The sequence below is a fragment of the Musa acuminata genome, chromosome BXJ2-3 (genome assembly GCF_036884655.1).
Source record: "Musa acuminata AAA Group cultivar baxijiao chromosome BXJ2-3, Cavendish_Baxijiao_AAA, whole genome shotgun sequence".
Classification (NCBI taxonomy): Eukaryota; Viridiplantae; Streptophyta; class Magnoliopsida; order Zingiberales; family Musaceae; genus Musa; species Musa acuminata.
Window position 1 is genome coordinate 32127850 of NC_088340.1, and position 22470 is coordinate 32150319.

The following is a 22470-nucleotide window of genomic DNA, read 5'->3' on the forward strand; positions in this document are numbered from 1 at the left end:
ATCCATGTCTAAGTAGTTTCTTATCTTATATATACATGATACTTAGAGCTTAAATTTTTTTACTTTAATTATGTTTAAACTAATTCAAACCTCAAGATTCACTTAAGGTCTATTATAATTTAGTTGCCACTTCTAGTCAATATATTCATGTTTATTATCATAATATAACTTTATACTCAAATATATTAACACATTTATGCTTGTTATGCTAAAGGACTATACTTTTCATTATAAAATATACTTAAAATAAATATTTTTACGTGCTCAACCAATATTTTATAGAATATTGAGAATAATATATTTGGAAAGCTTACACTTTAATTTTAGAAGTAAAAAACATGAATATGTTATTTATCATATTTATGAAGCATTGACATCATAAATCATATCACTAAGTAAAAATAACATATAAATATTATTTTTTTATTGCCATATTAGTTATAATTTAATGTGCATGAGACTTGAGCGCAAAAAATCTCTCCTCCTAATAAAAAATTCATTTTCAAAATTTTTTACATAAATAGTTCTTGATATTTTTCTCACATCCCTTATTCTCTTTTTCAAGTTGCTTCCTTCGTTGGGTGATTTCTATAACACTTTAACTAAAGTAATTTCTTATTACAAAGTTTTTTCTCCTTTCTTTCAAGAATTTATACAATCTATTTCTTGTATGTCAAATTTTCATCCTATTTTATTGGTTATTCTTCTAGGATATAAGAAAGATTTAAAATATACTATCTCAATATTGATACATGGAATATATTATGCACCTTTACTACTGAAAGAGATAAGGTTACTTTATAAATCACATCATCAATTTTATCAATAATTTTATATGATCTTATATATGGAAGATTTAGATTATCTTTCTTCCCAAATCTCATAACTCCTTTAATTTATTATCTATTTTAAATTTTAAATAATTTCTCCTATTATTGGCATAATATTTTTGCTTGTTTTTTGTTGTCTTCATCCTTTGACAAATCTTTTTTATTGTTTCTATTATTTTTCATTTCAAATCTGGCCCTAAATATTTTCTTTCACCTAACTCATAAATAGGTGATATTCACTTTTGACCGCATATACTATCCCAATAATTGTTTAGTAACTATTATTGTAGGCAAATTCTATCAAAAAAAAATATTTGTTTAATAATCCCTTAAAGTTCATGGCATAAACTTTTATCATATCATCTAATATCTAAATGATTCTTTCTAACTGGCTATTTGTTTGAGGATAAAAAGCAATGTTAAAAACTAATTTTATCCCTAGTGTCTTATAAAAATTTCTTGAAAATCTTAATATAAATATGAAGTTTCTATCATACATAAAGGATGTGAGCACCCCTTGAAGTCTAATTATCTCCTAGATATTTAATTGAGTATATTCATCCTCATATAGGTAGAAAGTGAGTTGTCTTAGTCAATCTATTAATAATGACCCAAATTTTATCATATCTCTTAGGCAAACCCATGACAAAATCCATGCTACCATCTTTCCATTTTCATTGGGATATTTACAATAGATTTAAAGTATATGTTGACCTTCGATGTTCTATTTCGATTTGTTGATAAGCTAGATACTTTTAAATAAATTAGATGATATCTCTCTTCCTTAAACTTTTGATAAAGTAATTAAATCAGCTAAATTTTTACTCAATGCATCAGCAATTATACTCATTTTCCTAGGATGATAATTAACCACAATTATAATTTTTTACTAACTTCAGTCATCTCCTCTATCTATATTCAGTATTTTTTAGTAAAGAAATATTTTAAACTCTTATGATCAATATATATTTCATAGTTTTTCTATGAAAATGATATCGTCAAATTTTTAGGGTAAATACTATTGTTATCAATTCTAAATCATGAGTTGGATAGTCATTCTCATATTGTTTTAATTGTCTTGATGCATAAGCTTTGATTCTATCATTCTATATTGAAACATATCATAGACTATTTATGGATGTATCATTATATACTATGAATTCTTTTGACCCATACTGTACAGCAAGAATTGGAACTGAAATTCAACATTATGAGATCTGCAGTGATGTAGTTTCTCTTAGTAATACAAAAGGAATGTGTAATGTCATGACTAATTAATATATAAAAAATATTATAAATAAATATCCCACATGAAATAATTGAGGGACTAGTCCTGATCATTACAAAGATTATATCCGACATTTTTTTTATTATGATAAAATTAGTATATAACTTTTTGTTAAATATTCTTTTTTAATTAAAAATATAATTATTTTTCTTTAAGATATTCTCCTATTTGACATAACAGTTTTGATTGATCAAATATAATAACTATCACCACTCGTACACCTCAAGTGGATCTAATAAAAAAACATCAATTCATCCAAAAAAAAAAAATCATCGTTACTCATGAGCAAATTTATTATGACAAGATGTCTGCATATTCATTCAAAAAAAAGTGTTGAAATAAATATTTATCTACAAAAGTCCACATCTCGATTAAATTAAATCTTGCTTTATTATAATATATTTTCTTAGGCACACTATAAAAATAAACAAAATTGAAACATTCAATATTCGTCTACTATATGAACTAATTGTCAGCATAAGGTTAACAAAGCCAAGTCAACTAGTGATTTAGTCAAATGTAAAGTCACTGATAGTTGATTAGAATGTTGGATAATGAGGAAAATAAAATCATATAGTCAACGAAAGATAAAATTATAATTAGGTTGAATTTAAAAAAATCATCCTTTTAGGTTTTCTTTCTGAAAGTTTCCTTTATTTTCAAAATGAGTTTACTATTTAGAGTCTCTTTTTTACTATTCATAACTCTTTAGTATTTATAATCCCTTAAATAAATTAATAAAATAATATTTTACTATTTATAAACCCTCTAATTCTTCTTTTACTCTCCTTTTTTTTTCTCCCATACATGTGCACCCAACTACTGTTGATTCTCTCCATAGCTCATAACTTATCCCCCATCATCATTGTTGCCAATTATTACCACCTCATAATATGATATCTTCTAAGTTAATATAATTGATTCAGAAGATATCTTTTAAACTATTACATAATATATATAATCCTAAAAATATTAAATTATTATAATAAATATCAAAAATAATTTTTTAACTCTTCCTCTTTTATCTTTAGATTGTTTCATTTCATCATCTATCTTTTTTTCATCATTTTATATGATCTTCGATGATTTAAAGGATGAGGAGAAGAAGAAAAATGAGAAAAAGTAAAAAGAAAAAGATTATAGATAAAGAGTGAAAATTTTTTATTAGAATTAAGTTGTAAATTGAGGGTATATATATATATATATATATATATATATATATATATATATATATATATATATATATATATATATATCTATTTATAAAGGGATAGCTTAAGAATATTCAAAGATCTCCGTTGTAAATAATAAAAAGGATTGCAAATAGTAAAATCCTTTTCAAATTTTCCTGAGTTTTTTTTTTTTTTTTTCATAGCACACCCTATCTTTCTCCCTCCAGTTTCTAATGGAACGGTCCAAGTATAAATATTTTTGTACTATGTTTTAGTAGTTTTAGTAATATAGAAAAACTATAATGTAATAAAATATTATAATATAATATTTTTTACTATGTTATAATATTTTTTTATCATTGAAAATACTATAACATAATATAAAAAATATTATAGCATAATAAAAATCACTATGTTATAATGTTCACACTAATACAATGTAAAAATATTATAACTAGACCAGTATACTAAATGGATCGATCCATATAAAAAAAGAAAGAAAAAAAGGATAAGTGAATAACTACCAAATCAAGATTATTATAGGTATTATGTAAAAAAATATTATTAAAATTTTTTAGAAATATGAGACATTCCCAAAGAAAAGCTCAAAAGTTGATTTTTCTTTTTGGAATTTGCACTCATAAATATATAGAGTTTCATAAATATAAATATAATGAAACTCTAAATATTAAGAGTATTTGTCACACTCAAAACAACAAAACTACTCCATCAATGACTACTAAATCATTTCTTGGGAATTCTTTTCATATTGTAAAATTGTTCGAATTGGACCAATTAATCTTTCGTGTTAAACCTATTTTTTTTTATCAATTTCTTTTATTTGGGATCAAGCCCTTCAAAGACAAGTGTTCTAATATCTTTCTATATTAATTTTAATCTATAATTTTATTTGATTATGAGTACTTTGAAGGATTTTATCTTTGCAAATGATATCATTATATTAAATTTTGAATTGGATAAGACTTAATTCTCAAACTAAACTCATATATCTTTCTTTTTTAGCTCGCTTAAAGAATTTAGAGTTTAATTACTTACCCAAACATTTATTTTATTTGACCCTATAAATTCTATAAAATAGAGATAATAATTCTTACATTTCGTTACTAAATTACTTGTAACTTCTAGTTGAAAACTTTAGTTTTTATAAAACTTAATTCATTTAAAGGTAGACTGATATCTTTTTAATAATATCATTTATGAGTAAATTAGAGTATAATTGATTATTCAAATAATTTATGAAATGTGCCTTATAGATTATGTCAAAATAGATTTTTTATTATTTTTATATTTTTATTCCATCTCTTTGAATTTAAATTCATCTAGAATTTTACCTTCAAAGAAGCTTTATATGATTGCTTTAATCTCTTATATCTCTTATTATTAATTTTTATCATATTTGAATATATTATGTAAAGGTTTATATTGCCTCATATTATTTCATAATTTCATATGTATGTTTTTGTTGTTTTACATATTCTTCATATACATGCAAAATTTATTACTTCGATATTTGTAGGATAATATAAATGAAAAAGACTTATTTTAATATTCATTTAGAAATGGTCATTTGGACTTATTTTGATGAGCAAAGTATATTATGATATCACTTTACACTTTATAATTTTTTGATATGGTATGTAAAGTATTGCTCATAAAAATATTCTTATATATTCTTTGGATAATAATGAATACAATATCAAATATGATATTTGAGCTTATGTTTCTCATTTCTTCTCTTGATATATGCTTAAATATTTTATATGTGATTGATATACTTCAAAATATTTCGTATATTTCATATATATTACTAAAAATTTCTTATATCATTGATATATTCCTAAATATTTCTTACACCATTGATATATGCTTAAATATTTCTTATGCCATTGATATATACTTAAACGTTTCTTAGGCCATTGATATGTGCATAAATATTTCTTATGTCGTTGATATACTCCTAAATACTATTTATTTTATTGTTATGAATAAAATATATTTTTAATAAAATAATATTTATAATTCTTATATTTAATAAAATGATAGCTATGAATTTATATATTTTTTCCATGCACCTTGATATTAAGACCGCATAAACTACCAAGTTGCTTACTGAGCTAATAACCTAATTCAAAAAAAATATATTCCATATGTCCATGCATTAAAACACGTTAGATATATATATATATATATATATATATATATATATATATATATATATATATATATATATATATATATATATATATATATATATATATATATATATATATATATATATATATGGTGTTCATGCAGTATACTTGATCCCCTTCTTTCTCAACATCAGAACATGCAAGTGGCATCAAAATTTAGATTCAAGTGTTAAATATAAATACTATTAAAATAATTTTATACATAATATTACTATAATAGACAAATAGTATGGTTTGAGACAATATATGGGCATGCTCGGGTTCGGATCCCGTAAAAACGATCCGACCCGCTCAATCCCCTTTAAACCCTCCGACGAACGGAAAGAACGAGAAACCAAATTGTTCCCACCCATTCCCGCACCCTCTGAACTAAAGTGCGGGATCCATATCTTTGTTCAACTCAAAGGCACCGACGTCTGCACCATCTTTACCATAGATCGGGACCCATATCTTCATCCTCTTTACTATAGAGCGGGACCCATATCTTTGTTCCACTAAAACGCACCCATCGTCGCACCCTTCTTTGCTAAAGAGCGGGACCCATATCTTTGTCCCACTCAACGGCACCCATCTATGCACCCTCTTTACTAAAGTGCGGGACCCACATCTATGTTCCACTCAAAGGAACCGGATGTAAGTTTACAGGAGTACATGAAGATGTCGTGCAATAACCCTACAAAGGAGAAAGAAAAAAGGATTAATTACAGTAATCTCATGATTGTTATAATAAATCTGCATTTATAATACCACGGCGTTGATAATTTCACACCATCTTTGGTGATAAGTCGACTCATTAGCGATAGCTAACGGGCAGAACACCGGACGAATCCGTGAGAATAGAGGGTGGAGTCGCCTAAAAAGAAGAGTGTGGCTATATATTCGAAGAAAGCGATATATATACATGGTTAAAGTGCACCCCAAATGCAGCCTCCGGTCTCCCACTTCCCACTCTCCCTCTTTGGCTTCTAGGGTTTCGCGATCACCAGTCACGATTTCGATGCGAGGGATATGGAAATTTCGCTAATTCTGTGTTATCGTGTTCTAGATAGATAGTTTCTCCGCCGCTTCCATGGGCTAGGGTTATCAATCCACGTATTTTTCAGTAAATCTGGTGTTACCGAGTATTTCAAGCCCGTTTCATGTGATTCTAGGAATGAGGCTAGAAATTTGTTTGGTTTGATGGATAGTATTAATTTGGTTCTAGGTTTTACTGACAATGCTTCTCTGGGATCTGAAGTTATTGTTGTCTGTGATTGGAAACGATAGGAGCAATGGATCACTTCTAAGAAAAATTGATGCGAATTGTAAAACTGCTTATCCACCTACTTTTACACGGATCTTATGACTGATCTCAGCCTTAACGTTAGGATTGATACTGACAGTTGGTGACGTGTTCTGTCGGAAGCCTCTATTCTTGATTTATGGATATGATAGCAGATTGAGGTGGAGGATCTCTTCATTTTATCTAAAAGTTACTATGTGGTTTATGATATCATTTTATTTGATTAACTATTTTGATAGCAGTGGAATTGACTATTTGAAGTTCCTTGGACCGGGGCTTATTATGATTCAAATGTTTTGAAGGAAAATCCAGTATGCATCCTAATATGCTTTAACAGAGAAGTTCTTATACATTTAAACATTAAGAGGCTAGTGAACTTTGATTTCATTACTGTATGTGTAATTTGTGCATCTATTCTTCATTTGTCTATGTGCGAACTTACTAGATGGAGTGTTTTATGCAATACGTTCATCACCGAACATGAAATTTTGTTTTTCCTCTGGCACTTTTAAGCAAAGGCTGTTACGTGAAGGGTTCCTCAGCATGATGCCACTTTTGTCTCTGGATCCATTAATATACTTCTACAACATTCATTTGCATGCAAAACATAATTCTTTTTTTCAAATTATTATAATTTTTGTCTTTCCATTCAGAGTAGAAGATGACAGTGGAAATGACCTAGATCCTCCTTAGTGCACAGCCAGTGGTTGCCACTATTTGAAAAACATGTAGAATAAAGTTTCAAACAGTTGAAGGGACAAAGCTTTCTGCTATCTTGCTGTCACTTTCTAGTGAGTTGGTAAACAATGAGAAACCTGTTGATGGCCGTCAGTTGGCTGCTTTGGTTCTTAAAATGCCTTGGATGCAAAATAGTAACACAGGAAAAATGAACTTGTTCAAAGACTGAAGTCAAAGCTTTGTGAACACTTGCAATCAAAGCTTTGTGAACACTTGCAATCCCTCATGTTGATGCTAGGTCCACTCCATCACAAGTCATTGCTAAGATTGCAGGTATTGAGCTACCTCAAGATCAGTGGTCTGAACTAGGAAGCCTCATGTTAGGCAAGCCACATTAGAAATCCTGGGTTACTCATGTGAGGAAGACTCTGCAAGTTATTGTTCCAGACCAAATGAATAGATACTTAAGTTGTCTAGGGCATCAATTCTTCCAAGTGGAGTGCTGATGTCTGGCTGGCTGCTAAGCAAGCATTGTACGGTGTACTAGTTTTTGCACAAGTGGATTTCTCAAATGGCATGGAAAGAGAGACTATATCATGAGAGTTATTTGTGAAGCAACCTTACTTGGGACATGCTTGGGATTGGTTGCATGGACAGTTGGATATATTATACTCCCTTCTTATGATGCCTTTTGGCAAGGAAAATGTAGCAAAACCAGATTGGAGGCCAAAGAGATGCAGCAACTTATGCAATTAGATCACCTTTGGAGGTCCATCCCAGACAAGCACACAACCACTGTCACTGTTACACTAAACGTTATGCTAATGCATTGACGAAAGACCCGAACAACCATGTAGAAGGCACTACTGTATGACGTTTGGTATAATTTTTGGGTTACTTCATGGCTCCACTACAGAAACACATTTTTACGCCCGAGAATTGTCAGAAGATCCTCAATGAGCTTGCAACATGTTCTAAATGTTGCTGAAAAAGCCTGTGGAACTTTGTACTTCATTGATCAAGGCTACGAGGATGTTGGTGCTGCGTTCCAATCGTCTCCTTTCAAAGAGGCTGTTATATAGGATGCTGAAAAATCCCCCTTGAGGGCTGCTGCTTATGAGACTGAATAAAATTTTGAGATATTTGACTATCTGGTTGGTCCCCCTCTTCGTGATGGAACTCCATGAAACATTTGAAGCACAAAGCATTCATCAGACAGGAGGGAGAAGCAAAATGACTTACAGGGCCATGATTGCTTGGTAGAAGCAGAACTGCTAAAGCACAAAATTTGATAGCTAGTAATCAATATTAGTTTCTAGCTCAAAACAATGATTGCTAGGTAAACTGTAACCTAATATGTTGTCACTTTCCCATTTTATAAATGTTGAATCCATGGAACAATCTGCTTGTATATAACATCCCTGATTGTATCAATTTAGGTACATGCTAAATGAAGTCTGATGCTGAATTATTAACTTCAGGGAGAAAGGCTATCTCAAATGCAAATTCACTTTTAATAATTTTACATGCATGTTGAGTCCAATACAAAAATTATAACACCTCGATTAGTTTCTTAGCGGAAGTGGGCTAAGACTAAGATTGACTTGGTCTGATGAGTTTACTAATTATTAACTTCAGCTTTAACATTTTGGGCCAGTGACTTGGGCTTAATGAAGTTAATAGACTAGTTATTCATCGGCCGTGACCATTGGTATTAGAGGCAACTTGGTATTGGAGCATGGTGAGGGGTTTGAGTAGGAAAGAACTATTCGTAGATGGAATCAGAGGACTCGTCATGATGTGGAGCCATCATTGGGCTATATCTTATATGTACCATGCTAAGGTTTGATCTGAGCTATGCTGAGCCTTGATGATAACGTAAAACCCTTAAGTGAGGGAGATTATAATGTCCAGATTAGTTCTCACATCGAAAATGGGCTAAGACTAGGATTAGCCTATATGGGTGTGATGAATGTACTATTATAAACTTCAGTTTATGTATTTTAGCGAGTGTTTGGGCTTAACGAGGTTAATAGGCAAATTATCCCATCAAGCTGGGTCATGACAAAAATTATGTCCAAGTCTTCTAAACTTCGCCAATGTTGGCATATGAAGATTCTAACAGGTATCTTCGTCAATGTATTTTCTTTTTTTATACTTTCTTTGATTGTTTTTGTTTTTTTTCTCCTTCGAAATATCTTGGAGCATGTATTTGATATATGTTTATATATATGGAGGCTTTGTAGATACATCTATTTATTAGTAATCTCTTTGTAAACGGTAGATGATTGGTTATGAAATAAGACTTCAAATCCTCTCCTGCAGTTGTTAATTTTCATTTCTTTTTTATGGGATTTTCTGAAAGCTTAAGGTGGTGGTTCTTAGTTGTGCTTATTATACTGAATCAATAGGTATACCTCTGCTTCATCACAATATAATAATAAATAAGATACACCACTAGTAACCTTGTTCTACTCTCTTGTATCCTGTGATTAATCCACCCAGGTGTTTCAGTAGTGGCTCCTTGTTGGTCTCAGTGGTCGGCACATTATTTACCCTGGCCTTTCTTTCTTTTATTTCAATCCCTTTTTCTTATCCTGTCTGTAGGAAATTGTTTATGCAAATTCTTGAATTGGTCTATTATTTTAATGGCTTCTTTGCATTGTAGGGAAACTGCTTATACATTCATGTATTTATCTCTCCTGTTCTTCCTCAGACACTCAGACTTGTCCTAAATGAGAATTGTGCTTGTAAATTGATCTGCTGATATAAAGTCTTCTTTTCAGATCATTTGAACAAGTGAGAGTTTCAGATGGTGCTGGAAAAGAAAGTGAAACCCCATCAAATGTACCAGCTAGAAGAGTCATCACCGAATTCTTCATTTCCAGAATGTACAGGTTTCTGTGCAAAATTTAAGAGAGCAGAGAAGATGACTGTTCTATGGCATGGCAATGAAGCAAGAGAGGTAGATAACTGGTCAACTACTGGAATGTGGCAACCCAGTAATATCAAAGTCACCACCCATTTCTTGGTATCAACTTGAAACAACAGTCATGGTGGATGGGAGTGGTCTTCTTTTTTCTCCTTATGCTGAAACAACTTGTGCATCCAAACTATTGAAGAACTATGATCATCATAGGTGCACTATACAGAAATCACACAGAAAGCAATATAAAGAAAATATGAAACAGCATGCAGCACCAAAGGAACCATCCAGTGATTTAGCACCACATTTTTTCAGCCACACATTTGGCCTTTTCGGCAATGGTTGGTCCACTTTGTATGGCTCAGTGTAAGTTGGCCTTCACAGATTGTTCTAGACTAACTTCAGTTTCAGAAACCAAAATATCTCTTATTACTTTTAATTGTCATTTGGATACACATGCATATCATGTGATGTAATTGATAAATTTTCCTTTCTAACAGCTGTTTGCTAAGCTCTTTGTATCCTGAACGACAAGATATCGGTGGAAGATGCACTGTAGCTACTAGTTTCATTATATGAATCAGTCTATGCTTCAGAAAATGTTTTTAATAAATCTTGTGTTACAATTAGAGTTGCACTAATTTGTTCTAATTAAAGAGAAAAGAGTAAGTTTTATGAAGACAATCAATCCATATGATGCCTATTTTTTAGATAAAGTGAAGGTCTTCTGCAGTTGTGCTAAACATTACTTGTGTTGTTGATGCTCCTTCATGAAGTGCTTTTGATACTGGTCTTATTAATAGCCTACTTTGTGAACTCTATTGTCTGTCTAATTTCAGTTGACACCACAAAATGTGGATAGAGAACTGCTTTTCGTGATGGCGAATATCTTCTGCGACCGAGTTCTTTTGTTTCTGGAGCTTGGAAATGACCTGATCTATTAATGAATCTTTGAAGGGGCCTTTAAGCAGAAATATTTATCGGCAAGGTTAATAGAGGTGGAGTTGGAGCCAAGCAGAAGACCTTTTTCTTTTTACCATCATATCACTGATCTTTTTGGTGGAAATAGGTATGTTGAATTCTGAAGTTAGTGCAGTTGACTTAAACCTGGTGGGCTGATATGGATTTCATCATCAGTCTGCAAAGTTATCATGAACAGTGAACCGTACCACACACCTCTAAGGCTTTTCCAGCTGCCATTGCACAACCATAAAAGAAGCCTTGGCCTCCCAAAGCTCGCACAATCCTCCTCTTCAGAACAGCAGCAGCACTACCAATGATGCTGAGGATCCGACCCTTCCTCACCAATATTTTGCTAGTTCTTCTCTTGGTGACATCTTTAGGTTGGCACCTTCCTTCATGTCACACCATCTTCATATCATTGTTTTTTGAGTGACCAACTAGTTGTTTGTGTTTGCAGGCCAGGCTGACATCACTGAGGATGGAACTGAGCCAATGAAGGCCTCAGATCTGGTGTCCAAGGTATCCACGAATGAATAAATGTAGAAGTGTGATGCATTTTTTTGGCATAATTCTTCCGGAGGCATTGTTGTTTCTAATGTTTTTACTGCTTCAATTGTGAATCTTGAACTCATGATCTGTGGCACAGTCACATTATGAACCGCCAAATCTCCTCTTTGCTATGGCTTGTTTGCTCCATCTGTAATGCAGACATTCCTTGCCCTGAAGCCATAACTGTCGATATGAGAAAGTTTAACATGATTCCGTATGAGTTTCTTTGTTTATGCTAAATATCTTCAAGCATATAATCATCAGTGTTGACATTAGAGCTTATTGGAAACATGCTGGACATGTAAACAGCCATCAGAAATTATGTCGGAATTTATGGTTTAGTTTTGCCCATGTTTGCCACGACCTGTTGTCTCATGCATGTTTCTTTAATCAGATTCTGACTCGAGTTCCTGTTTTGCAATTCACTTTCTTTTTTGTCACTATTGCTAGGTGCAAACAAGAAAGGTTTTGGTAGAGGGTATACTAGATTACGACTATGGAGGACACAACTCCAGACATGAACCCAGGAGAGGAAAGTCAGGAAATGGTGGTAATCCATAGATGGACGCCTCAAGCCTCAAGCCTCAAGCCTCTTCGCCAAAGGGCCTTAGTGGACTAGCGTCCCATCTTGTTCATCAATCCGCTTAATGTACAACTACTAGATCTTCAAATCCATTATTGTGACTTTTTTCTTTGTTAGTTTGGTTGCCCCCAGATATGGAGACATGTTAACTTGTGCTTGTAAGTAGTTCTTCCAGTGAGATGTTGTGCTTGAGAAGAACCTAAGTATTAATGTCAGAAACAAAAAGGAGCAATACTCTCATTTTCACCATCTTATGTGTCACTTCCTAGAGATTATACGGTGGTCGTCACTTATCGGTGTTTTAATCGTGTATGTTTTGCATGCACAAGTGGTGGTAAGTGATTGATTTCGGCGTGATGCCATGCAATGCTGTGTTTGTGGGCAATGGAATCCTCAAGGTTGATGCAATTGGATGCTACCTTAGACGCCTGCCTAGTCATGTCGATACAGCAGCTGATGTATAGCAATTAGCACAAACCTACGTGCGATAACTGTAGCAAACCTTAGACTTTCTTACTTCATTAACACAAGCCTATATGCTATGATAACTATATTAATTAATGATTAGCTCATCATTTAATTCAAATGGTTATCAAAAGACTTCCCTAAGACTACTTTAGTGTATAATATTATCCCTCGATTCTTTACAAATTTATAAATTGAAGTATTCGAGAGATCTTTATTGGATATAGTTTTTATAGGTGTCGAGTCTACTATCTATTGTCATTATACTTGTAGTCTCAGATGGGCTTCCAACCCTAATCAAAATCTATTATAATAATAAAAATATAATATAATATTATCTATTATAATAATATAATATAATATTAAAGTTATAATTTTAGAAATTAAATTTAAAAACATTACGTTGTTCCCGTTATGATGTCGTAACAGATTTCTTTAACGTATCGGCAAATGATGCGAAATTAACAAAAAACCTGCGTAGGCGGCAGTTTCAAAAGAACGCGCCATGGAGCGATGGGCGATCTCGTAGCTCTCTCGAGTCTTCGGTTCTCCCACCGACGCCTCTCCTCCTGTCGGCGCCGGCGACGACCGGCGATCGTCGTCCACGAATTAGCACGACGCGATCGCCCCAATCAGCTGCGACAGAACCCTGGTTGGCAGGTAATCTATGCCTCATCTCGCTTCCACCTGACGAACGACTTCGATCGTTCCTCTTTGTCCTCGCTCTTCTTCATTCGGTTGATCGCGCTTTCTTCCCTTGCGGTGCACGGGTTCGCGTTCTGATCAGCGAGGCATTCCCGAATAGGTGGGTATCCAAGATTCCCTGATGATTCCATCGATCACTAGCCCTAGCCCTAGCTTTCTTGATTTGATATCCGGCAATCCACGATGAGTGTAGGAACGCATGGTGGTATTATGGCGTGTAATCAGCAGAACACTGTGAATTATTTTCTGCAATCAGTTCTAGGGTTTGGTTCTTTTTGGAAATCATCTTTTTTCTCTATTGAGGACAGGAGCATGGAGATGTTCTCTATAGGTTTTTGTGTCTTTAACAAAGGCGAAGGTACCTACATGTCCTGGCGTTAGGCCATATGCAGGAACTTCTTGAAGTCGAATTCTCTTTCTTCAAATCCTATTTACCAGTATCTTTTACTCCCTCTTTGTGGTTCTTATCTGTCTACTTGCCTTACTTTGTAGGTCAATCAGGCTATTCTACAAAGGTGAATCGACTTGACCAGGGCACTTGCGCGGTAACATGACTTGCACAGGGAGATGGGTTGTTACATACACAAAGCACTTGAAGCAGAAGAGAAAAACCTATCACGATGGTGTACTAGAGATTAGTGATCCAGGAAACAAGGTACATTATCTCCCTTGAATTTTCTCCACGACAAACATTTTTGGTGCAATCTATCTCCTATAGTTTTTATGTATGATTCTTAGATAAATATTGTCTTAGTTGTCATATGGAAAATGTTGTTCCAGCAAGCAGTAGGTAATTCCCTTGCTGAATGAATCAGTAGATTATCAGGAGTAGCCACTTCAAGCTTGCTCACTGGAAACGCATGTGAAGCATTCTGTTTTTTCATAACAGTGAAATGTATTTTAACCAAGGCAGCACCTTTACTTTGCACAATTTTGTTGACCAAAGTGCTAATTGTCAACACACCAAAATTCCTTTTTCCAACAATCACCATTTCATCAAACTATTCTTTTCTTTTTTCTGTTTCCATCCGGCTTTAGAAGTTCTGGCTTTATGATTGTTTTTAGCAAGCCTCTCAATCTGATTTATGTTAGATTCTTTTTTTCTTTGAATATAAAGTTTGATGTAATTATTATAATCTCAATATGTCATTGGTTTTAGGGCATCACTGGTGACTTTAGTTGTCACTCATGGTGGTCAATTGTACAATTTGTCATTTTTGCTTAATGGCTGGAATCAGACTTCTTCTAACGTCATAAATCCTATGTTAGTCCCTAGCAAAGCAGCGAGATTGTTTGATTTTGAATAAGTGAAATAACCTTTTGACATATGGGAGGTTACTTTTAATCTCCATAAAATATAAATCATGTAGTGGGAGGAGCTTTATACACTTGACTGCCTAATGCCTATTATGACATAATTTGGTGGATTGACCAGGGCAGAACCTAGTTCGATCAATTTTATTGGCTAAGGCTCTTGGGGTAACTTCCACTATTGATGCCTCTGTCAGAATTTGATGAAAATTCAGCTTAAAAAGTTGTTGGTTGTCTGCCTTTATTCGAGATCGATCAATCTCAACAGAAATTGTGTAGTGACATGGATTGTCAGAAGTTGGCCGATTTGATTTGTTACGGGTAGTTTTTGTTTGCATAAACTAGCTTTAGATAGGAGAGAAAGAAGATGAGAAATTGAAGGAAAGGGAAGGAAGAAGAGAGAAAGAAGAAAGGCAGAGAAGTGGAGAGGGCAAAAACCCTTTGATCTTATTGTCTTATGTCACTTATTGGTTCACTCTGTAAACCTTGAGAGATTGGGAGGGTTTTAGAGAGAGTCTAAAACCCTCTTTTGGTCCCTGCAGGCTATAAATTACATGCCTATCTTTTACAAGTTAGAGCTTACATAACATGTGACAACCTAACAATATGACAGCTATATGTTTCTTCCCCTTTTATGCCCTTTTCTATTGATTTTTAGATTTATTTTGGCTGATCCAAGAATCTGATTAGGCCTTTATTGATCCAAGTCACATGAGTGGTCCCAATGCTGCAAACCTTGTTATCTTATCAGCGTCACCTGTTGTCTTACTATGGTACATAGGAATGCACCATCCTTCAGTTATGATCATCCTTATAGATTGTTGCCTCAACAATCATGCCTATGATTTGTTTCTTTGCAAATGAGTCTGTAGTTGTCAAGTCAATGATTGTCATATTCAGTCCTAAGTTTCTTTACTGGCTTGTACATTTGTAAAATCAGGTTTTGTTGTATGATGATAGCGAAAAGCTCATAGATAGTAGATTCTTGAAGAAAGATGAAGTAATTGGAAGTGGTGGAACTCTGACCTTTGAAGCTCATCTTGTTGACATTGGAAACCTCGAAGAAAAAGGGCCTTTCAAAAATCTAAATTCCAGTAGAAATGACTCAAAGTTAAGTGAAAAGGCTCGGAATCTGCAGCAGAAGGGTACTTATATTCAACTCCTAACTTCGTTTTATCTTCGATGTGTGAACTTTACTTCATTACTCAGAATCTGCAACAGAAGAGTACTTACCTTCAATCTTCTATTTATCTTCAATATGTGAACTTTACATCATTATGTGAAACCCCAGTTTATTGCAAAAAAAGTTTAGCTCAGCTATGGTAGCTTTCATGCAGAGAATGAGAAAAGCATGCATCACAATAAACTGGAACAGAAATATCTAAGTGGGGCAAACAGCAAAAGCAGAGGTTAGATTTTTTCCCATTTCTGATTTTTCTATTTTGTTAATAGGTGACTGCTGTCTAAAATTGATCTCTGCCTCACAATAAGTGCCTTTATCCTCCAAGAAAAAGAAAAGCATTTTCAGAAGCAGATCACTGCAAGACTGTTTGAATGCTGTAAAAAACAGCATAAATGGTTGGACTTTAGTAGTATACGTATTGTGGTAAACAAAATCCAGGCATGCAGTGCTTTCTGTGTTAACCTCTAATACTTCTTTTCTCTCATGTTGCACTGTGTTTTCCATCAAGAGGTTAATAATAACTCAATTCTATCATGTGTATTATTACTAATGCTATATTCACTTATGTCTCTGGTACATGTTGATAATAAGTTATCATGTATTTTTGTTTTCCCATCTAGTGAACAAGAACGAACCTGATAGCCTGGGGGCAAAAGAAACTCATGATGTTACCCACAGTGATCCAAAAGGTTGGTTTGATAGTTTTCTTTTGTTGGTAGTTGTTAATTATGCCACAAAAATAGTTATGTACTGTTACCAGTTTTTCTCTTGCACTTTATGTTCTCTATCTGATTTATCTAGTAAATCTTTTCATGTTTGTTTTCGAAAAAAGAGATATATTTGCATGCATGCGCTCTAATGTTAAATGGCACTTGAAATTAAATAAGCTCTCAGAGTATTCTCTATGGTTGTGCTGTTACAGTCCAGCAAGATGCTACATCGTGCTAGCTATTCATGCCAGTACATATTACTACAGGCATGCTACTAGTGGTGAGTTCTTAGGAATTCATTTTTAACAGCATATGATCCAGTTGTACTTGAGAGTCCATCTCCAATCCTGTCATGATTCTTCCTGCATTTAAATGTTTCATTTTCTTAAGATCCTACGTAGGTGATATATGCATTTTATCCAATGTTTTATGCCTAACTAAACTAGTTGACTTTGGAATAGAAATACATATTTTATTGTGTACTTCTACAGAAGAAATATTCTTTCATTTCTGTATTCTAATATTTAATGCATGTTTTTTTTGTGGATCACAAGAGTTTTTTTTCCCTAATTGAGACTTTTGTAGTTAATAGAAAGTTTCCACTTTGCAATCATTTCAAATGTTGCAAGCACTGAAAAAAGTTGTGATTACCGCTCACAAAAATGTTGTACTCATGGTTTCTTTCCTCTTATGTAGAGTGGAATGTTTTGTACACCACTCAAATATCTCAAAAGGCAAAAAAGTATCATGATGGAGTATTGCGACTTTCATTATGTGGATCACATATGAATCAGGTTAGCGAATATCCTAAACTCCTGTTTGTTGGTAATCTGTTTTTAAAGAATTTGCATAGCTTTTGCATCTACTGCAATTTGTTTAGCAGGACACCTGATTAACTACCCAAAGGTTCAGTATAATAGCTTAGGCATTTGAGAAAAACTATATTAACCCAATAATGGAACTTTTTCTGATTTATATACTATTATAGTTATCTAAATCAATCCTGACATCAATCTAGTCTAAAGTATTGGGTCAGTAGGTAATTGGTTGAATAGGTAAGTCAAATGGTCAGATTGCAATTTTAATATTTAAAAAAATAGAATATAATCATGTTTTATATCAATAACTTCATAATAGAAATAAAGAGGATGGCAGAGACAATGATATAGGAGCATGTAGAGGGGATGACAAACTAATGAACATAATAGGATTATCTTCTTTCTCATCCTCATAATGAAAAAGCTCAAATGTCTTAGATCAAATTCAAATACCTTTAATAGCATTTGAAGAATTTTTTAGGCTCAAACAATCTAATTAGTGAACGAAAGTGGCTGAGTGTTGGTTTTTTATTTTTTCTATCCAGTCAGCTGGTCCGATTCTCATTCATTAGTATGCATACTGCTACAAGCAAATGCAGAGCGAATTACTTGACTAATAGAAACTTTTATATTAACTATTGATGAAACGTAAGTAAGGCTTTTTCCTTTCTGATCCTGGTGATTAAGATGGTATGAGTAACCCTCTTTGCTTTCAAGGTTATGACCGCATATATTAGTTATCTCCGGATTTCGTATCAGTGTAAATCTTATGTAGTAGATCATCCTTTTTTTATTGTTATAAAATATAGGTTATGACAGTTGTGCTATATTTCATAAGGCTTCATTTTCTGCATGTTCAAATGATATGAAACACTCGATTAAATATTAGAATCCCAGACTATTTGTAGACATTTTCTTACACTCCTAAATTATGTCAGATTATGTTGCTGAGTGAAGATGGTTCAGTACTGAGTAGCAAGTACCTTAAATCTGTTGAATGTATTCAAACTGGGAGCAAATGTGAGTTACCCAACCATCTCGTTGAAATTTGTGAGCCACGGATTCGATGTGAAGGTACATACATCCAAATCTGGAATCTTAACTACTATTTTTTCTTGCAAAGTATGTATGCATCAGGGAGCAAAGTTTTCGCTGATTGCATTTAAACATATAAAGTTAAGCAGGAGTATTTGCATGGGTTTTTTCTTATTAGCAGAAAGATAACATGATTAGTTCTCATAGCCAAAAGGGCATGACTGATGTTAATGTGGCATGCAGAAGGTCTCCAAAAGTTACCATCAAAGCAACTTATGAGATCTAGCAGTTCTAGCAACAAGAAGTCAACAAGTATGAGCCTGATAACAAGCAATTTCTCTGTTAGATGATATCTCCAGTAAGCAAGATGCTCATATCTCAACTTGTTTGCAGAGGACATTTCCAACACCCACTTGGAACAAGCAGTAGGTCCCTGCAGCTCCAATTCTGTCAAGTCCATGGATTCTAGCCGGGCACAAAGTAACAAGCCATTACGTGATGGTTTGTCCATCTTAACTTAGTGCATTTTATTTGATGACATCCATCTCAATATGTTATAAACATCACTACGTCATTCTGTCTTAACTCCTTCCCGTACATGTCTTTGTTACATGGCGTGAACCATTTTTTTTTTCAGTTTCTCATTGATTCTCATTAACTAGTAACTGTTTGCCATTTGATGATTTTTACCTGTCACTATCCAGCCTGCCAAATTCTTCACACTCTTAAGAAGCCATTTCCTATTGAGAAAAATGATCCAAGAAACTCTCCGGTAGCACATGTCAATGCATCACCATCTCTTGATTTTGTTTTGCCGGATGCACAATGCCAGAGCAAGGATCTAAATTTGCAAGGGGGTGGCAATCACAAAGGTGACTTTAGTGAATGTGCTTCTCAAACTTCCTTGCCAGGAACTCCTGACATAAAATTGACTTCATCTCAGTACGTTCCTGCATCTGACATTACCCTTCAATACAAATGTTCCAAATTTGCTGTTATGCGACTACTTGCTTTTCATCATCAGTTTTCATTTCGTATCTTTTCCATTAAATTTAATATGACCAAAAAAAAAATCACACTTTCTGACATGTCTTGCTATCTTACCAACTAATACTTGAAGTAACAGATAAATTTTTGTTCCTAACAAGCTTCATGTATATCTTCATTGCAGTAGGATACATGTGCCTTTCTTTTATATTAATTCTTCTGGTGGTGTTGTGGACTGCTGTAGTTGGGTAAGATTCTGGCTAGTTTCCTGTGTTTTGGGGCTTAAGCTCAAGGTTGATATGTGACTGCATGATATGTCCAAGCTTCATAAGAAACTCATATGTGTATATCTACATGAAGAGTGTAAATATATCAGTTTGGATCCGGATATATGAAAATAATTTACTATGCTTGCTTTCTAGATCAAGTAATCTTCAGGCTTGTCAAATACAAGGCATACTCCAAGAGAAAAACTAGAATTTTTTTGTTCCTGACGTTTAGAAGTAGTTTGATCATATAACTTCCGATTGGAATATTTAGACTTTCCCATATATTGCATAAGGATGATCTGGTTTTTCCTGTTTAGTTTATATGCTTCTGATGCCTATCTGTGGCTATTAAAACTCGTTCGTGCATAATTATAATTCAGGCAAGTAATACATACAGAACCCAAGTTCAAAGTGGATTCTCTGGCTATAACAGCCTCTGTGGAAGGACACAATACATCAGATCATAGCTCTTTGTCTGAAAGCAGCCAGGGAATGTCGGCAGACAAATGCTGTTCTAATGTTCAAGACTCAAGAGAGCTTGCTGGTTTCATAAATGGAAATCTGCCTGTCAGAGAGCCTTGTCCGTCTGATGGAAAAGAAGATACTGCTGACCCTTTCGCTAATTTTCTGAAGGAAAATAACACTTCTGATAGCAGTATTTCTGGTGAATGCTTAGCTTTTGAAACATCTAATTTTGACATGTTTATTCTAGAACAAGCCACTGACATCAAGTTTGTGATAGGAAGGAGCTGCAATGGCACTTTAAATGCCAATGAAGGGAAAGATGAAGTCACTCACCCGGTCTGGGACTCTCATCCTGGAACCTCTTCTACTGGTTTCAATTAACTATTTGTCTGCTAATACACTCACTAACAGAAGCATTTCTTTCCATTGCTTCTACAATCTATTGTGAACTTGAAAGGAAAATTATCACTTCTATTAAAGATGAGACATCTGTAATTTCTTTTTGCTGACTATTAATGATGTCTCTCTTTCTGGTTCAGATATCATCAAAGGACAATGAACATGAAGGGAAGTGCAGGACGGTTGAAATTTCGGATGCATCTGCTGCTACCCACATGATACATGAGAATTTTGACTGCCAGAACTCATTAAACGAGAGCCTTATCGAAGATGATGTCCCAACATTTGATTTGGGCTTCTATTAACAGGTTCAGATTATTTCAACTTTTAATGCAGCCAATTTTAACAAATCTTAAAGAGTTCATTGCGTCGATGTATAATACTTTACAGTAATGTCTCATGCATTATGCAGAAAGAATCTGATTCCATGGTTTTTGCTTTGTCGCTATGCTTGGAATTTTTACTTGTCCACAGCAGCATACAAGCATGGGTTCAAACTCAAACTTTGCTGAGAAGACTGTCAAAATGTTGGCTGTGGATTTCGTTTTATTGTTATTTCTTATAATAATCGTTGGTTTCTTTATATCTCTGCCAAATTTTAATTCGAAAGAAACCAAAATTAAGCTTCATGAGAGACGGTTGCGCTCTGGGAAGAAAGAGGAGAGAGACGACGCACGAGCGGATTACTACTGGAATCCAAATTCAAATTCGATTCAGGTACTTATTCTTCTAACCAAGTCAATTTCACTTTGGATTTGGATTGAAGACTACCTGAATCAGGTACAAGTGGTTTGGATGTATTTGGAGTCCAGTACGTGAAGAAGAGAAACTCAAGCTTAATCCGGTGAGTCATAATATTTCGCATATTTTTCTATGTAGAAATAACCTATGATAAATGATGCGGGAATCGGTAAACCAGCTTCGGTAGATGATGGTCTTCTTGTTCGTTTAACACACTAAAAACTTTATTACTGATACGAACGATTTAAATCAATAACATGGCTTAATTAGTAGGGCAAGCTAATTTGATCCAATTATTGAATTAAACGCTTACCTTTTGGGCTCCTTAGTACATAAAAATAATAAACTAATAATTGATCTCCACCTCCTCTTCTCCCAAGTGCACGTGGACTTATTCTACATTCAAGATGCTGCTATCTCCCAAATTGATGCAGCATAAAATTAGAATTATTCTAGATACAAATTTTTGAATATGGATGGTGTGCATAATTGAAGTGCTATTATTGGACAATTTTATAATTGTTTGGATCTGATTACGCAGAGTTGGAAACAAAAAAAAAATGGAGAGGAGAAGATGAAGAGAGAATAGGCGGAAAAAAAAAAGGACAAGAAAAATAAAAATGTCTCTTTAATTTTTGCACCTCTTTTAAGATCTATATATATAGTTCGGACTTCGACCAATTAATTAATCGATCCGACAAGAGATCCAGTGACCATTAAATTAATTCAATATTACAGGTTTGGTTCATCATGATATAAGAAATGTTAGTCCTTTGTACGTGGATTTGTCTTGATCTGACTTGATTCATCATGATATATTTTTTTTCTCCCCTTCTATATTTCTCTTCTTTCTTGCTACATCCTTACACACGCTATAAATCCAACATTGTACCGACCA

At 33.6% G+C, this 22470-nt stretch overlaps 1 protein-coding gene and 1 long non-coding RNA gene across 5 annotated transcripts; both read left to right on the plus strand.

The window, feature by feature from the left end:
- The first annotated feature begins 6416 nt into the window (after window positions 1-6416).
- Window positions 6417-12733, plus strand: LOC135607725 (uncharacterized). 3 transcript variants are annotated; one of them, XR_010485237.1, is made up of 6 exons: window positions 6417-8802; window positions 10250-10755; window positions 11229-11458; window positions 11527-11732; window positions 11810-11871; window positions 12352-12733. It is a non-coding gene; the product is annotated as an uncharacterized LOC135607725 (long non-coding RNA). The 3 variants fall into 3 exon arrangements; XR_010485238.1 differs by having other exon boundaries at window positions 11549-11732; XR_010485239.1 differs by having other exon boundaries at window positions 6417-8761.
- A 714-nt stretch (window positions 12734-13447) lies between these two features.
- LOC135606514 (uncharacterized) lies at window positions 13448-21259 on the plus strand. Of its 2 annotated transcripts, none has more exons than XM_065097542.1 (13): window positions 13448-13609; window positions 14147-14309; window positions 15906-16110; window positions 16303-16374; window positions 16769-16837; window positions 17555-17652; window positions 18615-18750; window positions 18955-19023; window positions 19105-19212; window positions 19416-19653; window positions 20348-20631; window positions 20710-20768; window positions 20972-21259. In XM_065097542.1, exons 2-13 carry the CDS (start codon window positions 14205-14207, stop codon window positions 21134-21136), a joined length of 1608 nt encoding a protein of 535 aa, XP_064953614.1. In that variant the 5' UTR covers window positions 13448-13609; window positions 14147-14204; the 3' UTR covers window positions 21137-21259. The 2 variants fall into 2 exon arrangements, with proteins under 2 accessions (XP_064953614.1, XP_064953615.1); XM_065097543.1 differs by having other exon boundaries at window positions 20714-20768; window positions 20972-21111.
- Window positions 21260-22470: the final 1211 nt, after the last annotated feature.

Bases quoted from the DNA above. Each gene is read 5' to 3' on its own strand.
- LOC135606514 (XM_065097542.1), top strand. From the start codon at position 14,205: ATGACTTGCACAGGGAGATGGGTTGTTACATACACAAAGCACTTGAAG. The intron at 19,024-19,104 runs GTATGAGCCTGA...ACTTGTTTGCAG, and splicing joins TAGCAACAAGAAGTCAACAA to AGGACATTTCCAACACCCAC. The intron at 19,213-19,415 runs GTTTGTCCATCT...GTCACTATCCAG, and splicing joins TAACAAGCCATTACGTGATG to CCTGCCAAATTCTTCACACT.